Source organism: Macrobrachium nipponense, chromosome 26, assembly GCF_015104395.2.
Source record: "Macrobrachium nipponense isolate FS-2020 chromosome 26, ASM1510439v2, whole genome shotgun sequence".
In the NCBI taxonomy this organism is placed as follows: domain Eukaryota; kingdom Metazoa; phylum Arthropoda; class Malacostraca; order Decapoda; family Palaemonidae; genus Macrobrachium; species Macrobrachium nipponense.
Window position 1 is genome coordinate 30,472,421 of NC_087215.1, and position 12,270 is coordinate 30,484,690.

Sequence of the window (12,270 nt, forward strand, 5' to 3'; positions counted from 1 at the left end):
TGACCTAAATGAGGATACAGCACATTTTCTTTTAACAATGTAGCCACCTACGTATATATGGCAAAGATTTCTCTTCAATTACATCAGATATTGACTTCGAATTATGTGGATAAGCTGAAAAAAAGAAGGTTTGTTCCAATATGTAATGCAAACCTTTCGGTCCTTTAACAATAGGAATATACTTTTGGCGTAGCTGGAATTACAGCCGTTGAATCTTGAACAAGGTGGTTAGGCAGTAACTACCATGGGAGCCTGCCCGGATGTAAATACTCCACTTTACTTTTCAGAAGACGTGTGTTTGTTAGCTCTGGCTGACTGGTCGTTAATCTTTTTTCCCGGTGGGATCCTTTTGGTTAATTTTTTGTATTTAAATAATTTGGCATTTACGGGTTTTTTATATTAATACTAAACAAAGATTTGTCCTTGGTTTTTCAATTAATATACAAACCCACTTTTTGTGATAGCCTTTGCAACCACCCCTCTACGTGTGTTAAGAGCCGGCGGCTAAGGGATGCCAACATATTTACAATCTTTCGCCCTTTAACACTGGCTCAGACCTGCATGAGGACGAGATATGTATTTATCGTGAGGATGAGACATGTATTCATCCGGAAATTACGCTTACGCTTAGGAATTACCAAGGGAACTTCAAAGGTTTGTCCATGTTTTGTTGTTATGGTAGTTTTTCTTCTTCTTCCTTTCACTTACTATCGGAAGAAGGTAGAAGGATGGGAGTGCGGTGCTGATGTTGGGGGATCTCCTCCCACTTTGGAGGGCGGCGCCCTTGGATGTGTGAGGAGTATCCTCATTACTTTAATATTTTTTTCCCTTATTTTACAGACTAGTGGTGATTGTGTTTTCAGCAGTATTGGTTGGATGATCTTCATGTTGGTTATCCTAACCTTGGAATTGTTCCTATGACTCATAGCATGTTGCGTACCGATCCTTGAGTGTGTGTACTGATCCCCTGCTGAAAATCATTTTCATTACCACTACTACCTGGGAGTATGTCACTGGACGAAGCTGTCGCGCTACCCTGGGAGGTTATCTACTCTGATGGTAGAAGTCTGGCAGAAGGAGAAACCGAAGAGGAAGAGAGCTCGTCAAGTGTCGTCATCCTCCTCTTCGAAATCTTCATATCTTCATGCCTCCCCCCTTCAACTTTTAGGCATTGCTTTAAGAGAAGGTGGTCTCCCCCCCTAAGAAGTCTCATTACGGACTTCTAAGGGTCTGTCTCGCTCCGGTGAGACAGGTGGGTCTTCCGCTGGTCCTCCCGTTCCTTCGGGAATGGGGCCCATCTTGCCTTCTTCGGGGAGGAAGCAGACGGTGACCATGGAGATACCAGCCACCGCTGGTATCTCCTCTCCCGGTTCCGAAGGTTCCACCTCCTGAGTGTTACCAAGTAGGTGACCGTGCCGCCAGGGTCCAAACTGCTGAGTTCGCTCCCTGTGTTAGGACCTAGGCACGGAGCAGAAGATGGTAGGAGTCGCTCGGGTGACTCGCCAGACCGGCGATTGCTCTCGCAGCAATCGTCCGCTGCCCAGGGTTGACGTAACGTTCCTGCGGGTCCATGCACGCAGAGGCCGGTAGAGGCGGGCCATCCAGCCCTCTTTTAATTAATCCTTTTCTTTCAGAGACAGCCCCACCCAGACGACGGTCATGCGAACGCAACCAACCAGTCTCGGGGGTGGCAGATGCTTCACCTGCCAGATAGGAGTTCGTTGCCCTCCTTGAGGAAGTGTTCTCTCCACTGCTACTCCTGCAGGTCCCTCCAGACAGGTGCAGTTGGGCCGTGTTGCTTCGGCAACTGCCCCAACTCCGTCCTGGTTGGAGGACCTGTAGGTTATCCTGAGGAACTGGTGAAGAGGAAGTCTAGGCAGAAGAGGAAGGTGTCGCCGTTGTCTTTTGCCACCTCTTCCCTTTCGACTTCTGAGGCCCCCAGCCGAAGAAGGAGGTAGCCTCCTCCCCCCCTAAGAAGTCTCGCTCAGAGACCTCTAAGGGGTGGGACAGTTGGGGCTTCTGCTGGTCCTCCTGTTCCTTCGGGAACGGGCCCCGTCTCTCCTTACGCAAGGAAGAAGATGACGGGGCCCAGAGGGGTAACGGCTAACACCGGTACCTCTCCTGGTGCCAGAGGTTCCTCCTCGACGTCGGGTACCGTCTCGGCCTCTCGTTCGCAAGAGGTACTGAGTGTACGGTCACCTGCGGGTGACCGTGCAGCCAAGACCCAGGCAACCAAGTTCGCTCGGCGCCAGGATCCAGGCACGGAGCAGAAGACTGGTGGGAGTCGCCCAGGTGATTCCCACCAGGCCAGCGATCGCTCTCGTGGCGAGTCGCCAGTACCCAGGGTTGACACGACGTTACCATACCAGCTGCGGGCTGAGGCGAAGAAGCGGTGCCGTCGGTCGCCTGATCCAGCCTCGGCTGGTCCAAGCGGCGTGACGCGCTGTGAGGACAGGCCTTGCTCCCACCGGGACAGCGGACTGCCGGTCCCCTGACCGCCGCTCCCACCGGGACTGGGCGGAGAGGGGGACCAGCATTAGCTCTTCTGACGCTTGGGACCGTCGCCGCTGTTCTCGGTCCAGCCGCTCTTCCTGGGGGCTGCAGATTGATTGCCACCGCGGGTTGGCTATCGTCAGCAGCCCCCCCCAGTACGCCGGTTCTGCGAGCATCAGGCCTACCTCTCCTACCCCTTCAACTTCCTCGGGCTACACCAGGAAGAGCAAGGCGATCAGGAGTGATCGCGAGGAGCGCCTCCTCGCTCTCCCACTTCGACAGCGGACTCTGCCTTTTCCCTGACCGCCGCTCCCACTGGGACCGGGCCGATAGGGGAAACCAGCAGCAGCTCTTCTGACGCTCGGGACTGTCGCCGCTGCTCTCGGTCTAGCCGCCCAGTGCAGCCCGATCGCCAGCAGCTCTCCTGAAGAGACTGACGCTCCGTTCTTGGTCCAGCGTTTCTCCGCAAGAAGACCACTGGTCCAGACCGGCAGCTCGATCATCACCGTGGTTGATGATTGCCTACAGTCCTCCCAGCCTACCAGTTCTGCTGGTAGGCAGGGGAGGAGCTCTCGTAACAGCTCCCCTGACATAAGAGACCGACGCTCCGTTCCTTGGTCCAGCGTTTCTCCGCAAGAAGCCGCTGGTCCAGACCTGCAGCTCGATCGCCACCGTGGGTTGGTGATCGCCTGCAGTCCTCCCAGCCTACTGGTTCTGCTGGTAGGCAGGGTAGGAGCATCAGGTCTCCCTCACCTGTCCCTTCAACCTCCTCAGGCTACACTGGGAGGAACGAGTCGAACAGGAGTGACAGTGAGGAATGCACTTCTTACGGTCCGGCCACGAGCCTAGTTCGGTCTTGGGACCAACAGATCCTCGCTCATGTGGTTGGAGATCATGGGGGGCTGGTGAGGACGAATGACGCTTCCCAGACTCTCGGAGGGACCATCACCCCCGTTCGCGTGACGGTCCGTGTGGACCACGCACTCAGAGACCAGGGTGGGCTCCCCCTTCAGCCCTCTTGAGAGGTTTTGACCTCAACGAGGACTGGGACGCGTCGGGGGACGGTATTGGCTCTCTCCTGTCAGGTGCTCGCTCAGCCCCACTCAGACGATGGTCACGGTGGCGGCAGACATTTAGCCTACAGTATGAGTTCGTAACCCTCCTTGGGAAAACGTTTTCTCCAGACCGTAACATTTTCCTAGACTCTGAGCGGCCATCACCGGCCTCTCGTACTCGCTTCTCCGACTGCTAGTTTCGCTGGGAAGGCGAGCGAGTATCCAATCTTCCTCCCCCATTCCCTCTCTCCCTATGGCTGCGAAGGGAAGGGGAGGGATCCTGCAGAGCGTTCTCCGTAGGTTTCCACGTTGGGGACCGCATTCCTTGGGTCCTATCGGACATAAGTCCCCGTCGTTGAGGAAGGATCTTGCCCCATCCTCGATTTCGACGCGAATCGGGAGGACCACCACCCGATGATCGTCTGACGAATTCGGTTGGGGTTTTGCCGAGTGCTTAAAGTTCTTTGGAATTTCTAGCACTCTCCGAGTGTTCTGGTCTTCTACAATCTGCAAACACTTGGGCGAAACCTCGGTCCATAGTGGGCGAGACGAGAATCCCAGATAATTGTTACTACGATAATCGGGAATCTCGCCAAATGCTCGAATTCCTGGAATTTTTAGCGTTCGAGAAAAGCACTGCTGCTGAAGGAAGAATATCTTGGGAAGGGCTCAGCCTGGATGGACCTGACGGTCTGTCGCCTCAGTAGGCGGCTAACCCCGGGATAGAGAAGAACGGGTGGGAACATCCAGTTGGGCTCGAACTATCGTCTTCGGTATCCTGTTATCACCATAGAAGTCTTCCTTCGGGGAAAACTCCTCCTTCACTCTCTTCATTAGAGAATGAAGGGTGTCGGCTTCCAGTCCTTATTCTTGTTCCTCGAATGGAAGAGAATTTAGGATGGAGGTCTATGTACAGGAACCTACAAATATACTACGTATATTGGCCTCGTGACATGCTTCTGTTATCAGTTGAATTGTCCGAGGTGTAGGCACATACCGTAGTTATCTCTACGGGTTGTTACCAAGACGAATAGTATCTTCTTAATTGAACTGCAACTCGGGACTGCCCTGCAAACCTCCCAGGAGTTACCAGTTTTGATTTGAGATACTTATGGTATTGTTACAACAACAACACCTCAGCGTTTGCATTCACTGAAATCCGTTTCGGTTAAATGCAAATGCTCGAGCGTATATTTTTGCCCCTCAATGGTTCTAGCCGAACGCATTCCTTCTTGGAATGGATTACCTGGCAACTCAGGATGACGAGTGAGCGAGAGCTAGCGGTGTATTGGGCTGCCTGCCGCAGCCCAGTACCAGCTGGCTCTCCTAGATAGCATGGTCAGATTATGTCTCTTTCCTCTACAATGATTGACCACCGAACCAAATCTCTGCCCGGCAATCACAGACTTAGGTCTCTGGTTGGCTGGAATTCTCGCATACGTGAATGACCATCTCTACTGAATCTCCTTGGACATTGCGAGAATTTTCAGACCGAGATATCTCAATAGACTCGCTATCATCTTTCTGTTTACTGCATGGTAACAGAAGTCTGTAGCCTAGTCTCCCGCTGCATGGCACCTGCCGCTGCGATAATATAGAATGATTTCTTCAGACATCTGAGTTTGTCTTCTAAATATATATCGTATTCGTAGGTGTGCAATTGTTCATTGTTCACCCTGAATTGTTGATGTATAACTGAAGACATCGCCTGTTCCCCGCTGTGCTAGCTCTACTTCCAAGTATATAGATGTCCTCCCTGGATAACCTGGGAAGAAGAAGATGATGATTCAGCCCATGAGAAGCTGTTCTTCAGGCAGTACATCCCTGTGTTTTCATAACTGAAAATGCTCTGCTTTCATTGCAACTCCGACTTCTCACCGAACAGCAATGAAGTAGCAGTTTAGCATTTTCAGTCCTTTGTAAATCACAGGGATTAAGGCGTCTTCACGGGTTGGTGTCATCGGCACCACTACAGGTTAAGATGAGCACCACCAAGGCAAATGGGCAAATCTGCTTCTCTGTAGCGCTTACGTTCTTCTGTCTCTGGCAAGGGAAGGAGGAATCGTAACAAACCCCTGTGGTCTACATGGTTTGTTGCTTGAACAGACAGGGTTCTCTTTACCTTCCAGGAATTCAATGAATCTGGACATATCAACTGAAAGACAAAACACAGTTTACAAAAAGCATGTGGATTATTGGGTCGGATTTTGGTTTTTTGTTCGAGCTCCAAAGCACAATTTACTTCTTATATGGTCATGAACTGGAGTTCTATTGTACTATTCACTTTCAAAGTCCCAGGCAATGAATAACATCATAACATGTTCTTGTATAATGCTGCAAGCAAGAATAAAAATGTTAACCAGCAAAGAACTTTCAAGGTGCATGTGGATACTGAAAATAATTCTTCAAATGTTTTAAACAGAGGCCTTTACAAAGTAGAGGAATAATATTTTGTAAGTTCGTTTTTACATTTCAGCGGAGCGGCTGCGATAGTGCAACCTCGTAAATTAAGAACACAAATTAAACAGGGAAAGTTAGACAAGGTCGGTACAAGTCAACATTCACCCACTATTAACAATACTGCTGGCCCATCTCAAAGTAAACAGAGAAAGTTAAATAAGGTTGGTGATTTTAATCTTTGTCTTTATTTGCTTATTTAAAAAGTAATATAACTTAGAGTTAACACTCATTACTGTACTTGATGGTACCTCTGTGGTTCTCATGATACTTCTGTGGTTCTCAAATTATAATCTTATAACCTGAATCAGTACATTTACCCATGACTGGACATATTGGTTAGATCAGGCACATGCACACTAATTGCAGAGGATTTGATGGAAAAGTGTCAACAAGATCCGTACCCTTCCCACTGGGCTAGGAAAAGAGAAAAACAATCTGCTAAGAATAGCAGTGCAAAACAATCATGAACAGGGGTGGGGGGGAATAATTCTCAAGGCAAATTTCTCATACACTTTCGGAGGGAATCCACAGACCAAATTCTTCCCAATCAATTGGCCCTCTCCTGCCAGCAGTGTCTCCCTCCATCACTTCTCCATTTTTTCCAAATTTCTGAAGTCAAAGGAAATCCCTGCCCATTTAAATGTGTAGCATCCCACAAATTCTTTGGTGTACTGTGGGATTTTCTCCCAGTTCCTATAAGATCCTTTATTTTCTTATCTCTGTCTTGCTATACAACCACTCCCAACTCCAACTCTTTTCTGTGTCCTAGGTGGTAAATGGTTGATAGTGGCCCAGTGCTTGGCTTGACAGCCTAAATTTTAAAAAGCAATGAAACCCATGAGTGCTTCGACTTGTTCCTTCATGGCGCTCTCTTTTCCTGAACTGTAAACTGCTAAAGAAGCAAAAATTATACAAAGTTCAGTTAATTTCAATGAAATAAAGGGATTTTGACGAAGGAAAAATCTATTTCTGGGGAGAGACCTGTGTCGCCCGGTGAAAAGGATCCTGCTATCCACTTTTCTTATATAAATACTTTCTAAAAGATACCCCCAGAGGGAAAAAGTCTTAGCATGGTAATGACAGAGGTACTACCCTCGCACGAGGACCCAAAGGGCGTCGTGTATAATGTTCAGGGCGTGTGAAAGCCACTATTCACAGGTCTCCCGCCATTTAGAGTATTCTTTCTCAAAACTCACATATGGGGTGAGCCGTGCCAACGGCCACACTCGCACTGCCTCTGTACTACCACTACTGAAGCCCGATGCAAGCGCCCCCACTCAATCCTTGCTTTGTTAGATACCTTTCCTGGCTTGGATAGGTGTAGGGAAGGGAAGACTATGGGTTGGGTTCACCGGGCGACACAGGTCTCTCTCCAGAAATAATTTTTCCTTCGTCAAAATCCCTTTTCTGGGTCGACCTGTGTTTGCCGGTGAAAACTTACTAGAGAATGCCATCCAAGCTAATAAATAAAAGTAAACTTAAGGGGAAAAATGAAATGGACTTCATTAAAATATAAGTTTACTTAATGTAAAAGATATTAGTAACAATAGATAAAACTTAACATACTAATACTTAATAACTAGGACTTAAGCTATGGCTTAGAAATAATTATGCTTAATGGTAATACAAAAGGAATTTTTATACAGGTATCATGCAAGGAATTTTTTATACAAAATTCTGGATATGTACCATCCGGATTATAAAAAACTCGTCCGGAACTAATTAAATATGTACAAAATATGTGGCAGGGTGACGCCAGGTTCTCCACATACCGAGGAGAGAGGCATCGTGGCGAGTATTAGTGAGGCAGGTAGGAAGGGGGGCCAGAAGATTAGGAAATGTTATTCGGGGGAGACTAGGCTCCCTGCTGCTATAGTTGAATATTTTAGAGATTGTAAATTCTTTAGATAGTGGGGTTTGAAAACTGTTGGAGATTTCCAACCCGTATATGTTTTAAGATCCTCAAAGTTCATATTCTGAAAATAATTAATTGATGTAGCCACTGCCCGGATGTCATGAGCATGTGGAAATGACTCCGGGTTGGCTTGTTTTGTAAAGTAGAGTATCTGCTGTCTAATACCTTCGATAGAGATTGTGCCACCTTGTTCTCTAATAAAGAGAGGACCTGAGGACTTTGTAGGGCTTGTTTTGTAAAGTAGAGTATCTGCTGTCTAATACCTTCGATAGAGATTGTGCCACCTTGTTCTCTAATTAAGAGAGGACCTGAGGACTTTGTAGAGGTCCTGGCTAAAAAGGACTTAAGAGTTGCAACAGGACATAGAGATGTGTCTTGAGGCTGGGGAATAATCTTCCAAGGAGACCACCTATTTTGGGGGTCTTCATTTTTTGCCAGGAAACTCCTGTCCGGGGAGAGTAGCACTTCCCCTGATGGGAGGAAATCTATGTTTTCTGGGTTACGAGAGAGAGCTGAAAGTTCAGATATTCTGGCACCTGAGGCCATAGCCGTTAGGAACAAAGTTTTCCTCAGAAGAGTAATATATGCACAAGATTCATTAGCAGTGTCTGGCGCCAGTCTTAGGACATCGTTTAAGAACCAAGTGACCTTTTGTGGACGGACAGTTGGCCTAAGGCGTGCACATGCTTTTGGAATGGAAGAAAAATATGAATCTGACAAGTCTATTTTGAAACCGACTTGAAAGATCTTCTTTAAGGCTGATTTTATTGTCGTAATAGTACTGGCGGCTAGGCCCTTCTCGAATAAAGTTCTGAAAAACGAGATGGCCAGATTTGGGGTCAATTTATGGTTGTCTGAATGTTTTAAAAATTCAGCCAACTTCTTAACAGCTGAATCATATTGCTTAAGTGTTGAATCTCTTTTGTCTGATTCTATGAATATGATATTACACGGATCAATACTCGCATCCTCTTGAACCGCAAACTTCATGAAATCCATAAAGTTAGGGTTTGGAGAAGTCTTGAGGAAGCTGACACAGTTCGAGTTTGTACTACCTGTGTCAGTTCCGGGCAAGGGATCCGTCTGGGATGGAGCTTCAGCTCTAGAAGGAGTGGAAACCAGTTGCTTTTGGGCCAGTTGGGAGCCACTAGTGCTACTTGTCCTGTGAAGGAGCATAGCTTGTGCAACACTTTCATCAGAAGATTCACTGGAGGGAACAGGTAAATCTTCTGCTAGTGGTTCCAATTTATGGCTAATGCGTCTATGGCATAGGCTAGAGGGTCCAGATTGGGAGCCACGTAGCATGGTAGCTTGTGGTTGGACTCTGTTGTGAATAAATCCACTTGCAGGGCGGGGATTTGACTGGAGATCCACTGGAATGAATTCATGTCTAGGGACCATTCTGACTCCAGTGGAGTGGTCCTGGAGAGAGCGTCCGCGATCACATTCCTGACTCCTGCCAGGTGAGTTGCTGACAGGTGCCAGTGCTTCCTTGCTGCCAAGGTAAATATTGCTACTAGTACATGATTCAGTGTGCTTGTTCTGGAGCCTCCTCTGTTTAGGCAATGGACTACTACTGGGCTGTCCGAGACTATCCTCACATGGTTGTTCTTGGGTGGTGATAACTTTTTCAAAGTTAGAAAAACTGCCATGGCTTCCAATACATTGATGTGGAATTGGTGGAACGTGTTTGACCATGTTCCCTGAGTTTTCTGGTGCTGAGAGTATCCCCCCCCCAACCACTCAGTGATGCGTCTGTATGAATCGTCACAGATGGGGGAGGGAAGTGCAGTGGCACTGACTTGGTTAGATTCTTGAGTTTCGACCATGGGTGAAGTCTCTCTGCCTGTACAGATGGAATTACTGAGAGTTTGTCTCTGAGGTGATTGTTGGCTCTCTTCTTCCAGACACGATTGATATCTTTCAATCTGGCTTTCAGTAGGACGTCTGTTACTGACGCAAATTGTAGTGAACCAAGGACCCTCTCTTGGGTACGTCGAGAGGCCTTTTTGTTCCTGAGAAATCTTTTTGTAGCCGCTGGGCCTTCTTGGGTGGAAGGGATAGCTTGTGTTCCTCCAGGTCCCATTGGATTCCCAGCCATTGGAAGTGGGAAGCTGGTTCCAGCCGCGACTTCTCTTTGTTTATTTGAAATCTTAGAAGCTCTAAGAGTTCTATGACTTTGGCTGGTGATCTGCGGCATTCCTCGACTGTGGTTGCCCAAATGAGCCAGTCGTCTAGGTAGGCTACCAGCATTATTCCTCGGGTCCTGAGTTCCTGGACTACTGTCTATCCTAGTTTGGTGAATATTCTGGGTGCGATGTTGAGCCCGAATGGCATGACTTTGAATGAATACGCCTTGTTGCCTAGTCGGAAGCCTAGGTATGGAGAGAAGTTCCTTGCTATCGGAACATGATAGTAAGCGTCTGTAAGATCTATAGAGGTGGTGATGGCCCCACGGGGAAGTAAGGTCCGCACCTGCGAGACTCTCAGCATGCGGAACTTGTCGCAAAGAATGTAAGAATAGAATGTAAGAATTGAGTTTGGACAAGTCTAGAATGACTCTTCTTTTGGATGAGTTCTTTTTGGCGACAGTGAATAGACGTCCTTGAAATTTTAGGCTCTTTACTCTCTTTATGGCTTTCTTCTGCAAGAGATCTTTGGTGTACTCTTCCAAATCCGCTGTTGGAGTCTGGAAGAAGTTCACTGGTGGTGGTGGGAATCCTCCCTTCCACTTCCAACCCAGGCCCTTGGAGATTATGCTGTACACCCAAGGGCTGAAAGTCCTATGATCTCTGAACCAGTATAGCCTCCCTCCTACCTGATACTTCTCACTGGTTTGTTGCGGGCTTATAACCCTTGCCTCCGCTGAATCCCCTGCCTCTAGACCCGCTACGTAGCCGGGAGTGGCCTCTGGCTCTACTACCGGCATGCCGGTTGTAGCCGCGAAAGGAACCGCTGGCTTTATAGACGGGGTTGAAGGCGGGGGAAGCCATTAGGGCTGCAGAGGTTGCAGGCTGTTGGCCTTGTGGAGCCTGAAGCAGCACAAACTGCTGCTGGGGCTGGGCCTTTGATGTCGAAGGTTTCGACATTTGGGCGAGGGGCATTGCCTGTGCCATTTGTTGAGGGCGAGAAGTCTTATATGGCGCGAAGTACCTTTGTTTCTTTCTAAACCTGGCTTGTTTTCCAGTTGCCTCAAACTTACATTTGGAGGGGAGACCCCATTGGACACGGAGACTTAGATTAGGCCTGGAGGCTTCCCTCAAGACATTATCTACCTCTTCTTGAGGGAAGAAGTTCTCGCCCCAGATTGAGGTTTTAATTAGTCTATTAGGCTCATGCCTAATAGTAGTCTCCGCCAAGACGTACTTCCTGCAAGCTCTTCTTGCGACACCAAATTCGAATAGGTCCAACTGGTAAGTCTGCAACAGACTTTTTGTCAAGACCTGGAAGAGCTGCTCGTCTTTGTAAATAGAAGCTACCAACTCCATCGAGGCAACGGAGTTGATAGATCTAGCCAGTCTAGTCCTAGCCTCAAACTCAGATTTTATCATGTTCTCCGGCAGCTTGGTGAGCTTATCAGAGAACAAGGTTGAGGCACAGTCCGAATCTAATTTGCCGACCGTAAATGTGGCCAGAGCATCTTGCCAGAAGTCTCTGTTGGCAGGTATGAGGAGGGAGGTAGCTTCTGTCTCCTTCAAGATTGGGAGAGGCTTTTCTTCCATGATTGCTTGGAGGGTTAACTCCGCAACCTTGTCTATGCAGGGAGACGGAACCTCGTCCGGTGTCACAAACATGGTGAAGGAGCCTTTGAGAGGCGTTAACCTGGTGTTAATGCACTCCCAGTCAGCCAAAGTACGCGCCCAGACAGCTTGGGCCTGTTCCTTCGGAAAAATCACCGTTTCCTTAGGAACTTTGTCCACTCTGACCAGCACATGCTCCGCTAGTCTGGTGAACCCCTTGAAGGGAAACTGGAGGCCTTCTGGGTAGAACTCAAAAGTCCTCCACTGGTCAGGTACCGCAACCCTCTAGTTTGCCATCCACGTATGGGGCGTGCATGGCGAACTGCCTTGGGTTGTTCTTATGGAATGGTGGCAACTTTGAGGCGTCCGGAACTTCTGAGGCTAGCGCCGGATATCCGAAGTGGAGCAAACCCGCCATCAACTCCTTTATGGGCTTTATCTGCTCAGCCACTATGTCTGATACTGACTGGCTGGAGATCTCCGAACCGGAGGCCCACCTCAAAGAATCTAATCTTTCATCGACTGCGTCTCTAACCTTCGACATCAGAAGGTTAGCAAGGAGATCATGGTCAAGGCCTGACTCCGCCGCCTTAGATTTTATGGACTT

General features: G+C 48.3%; 1 protein-coding gene across 1 annotated transcript in view; it reads left to right on the forward strand.

Moving 5' to 3' along the window:
• Nucleotides 1-12,270, forward strand: part of LOC135200137 (uncharacterized) — an 86,991-nt gene that overhangs the window by 13,230 nt on the left and 61,491 nt on the right. The window contains exon 2 of the mRNA XM_064228472.1: nt 6,025-6,169. Within this exon, the coding sequence (XP_064084542.1) occupies nt 6,025-6,169 (145 nt within the window). The remainder of the gene's footprint in view (nt 1-6,024; nt 6,170-12,270) is intronic.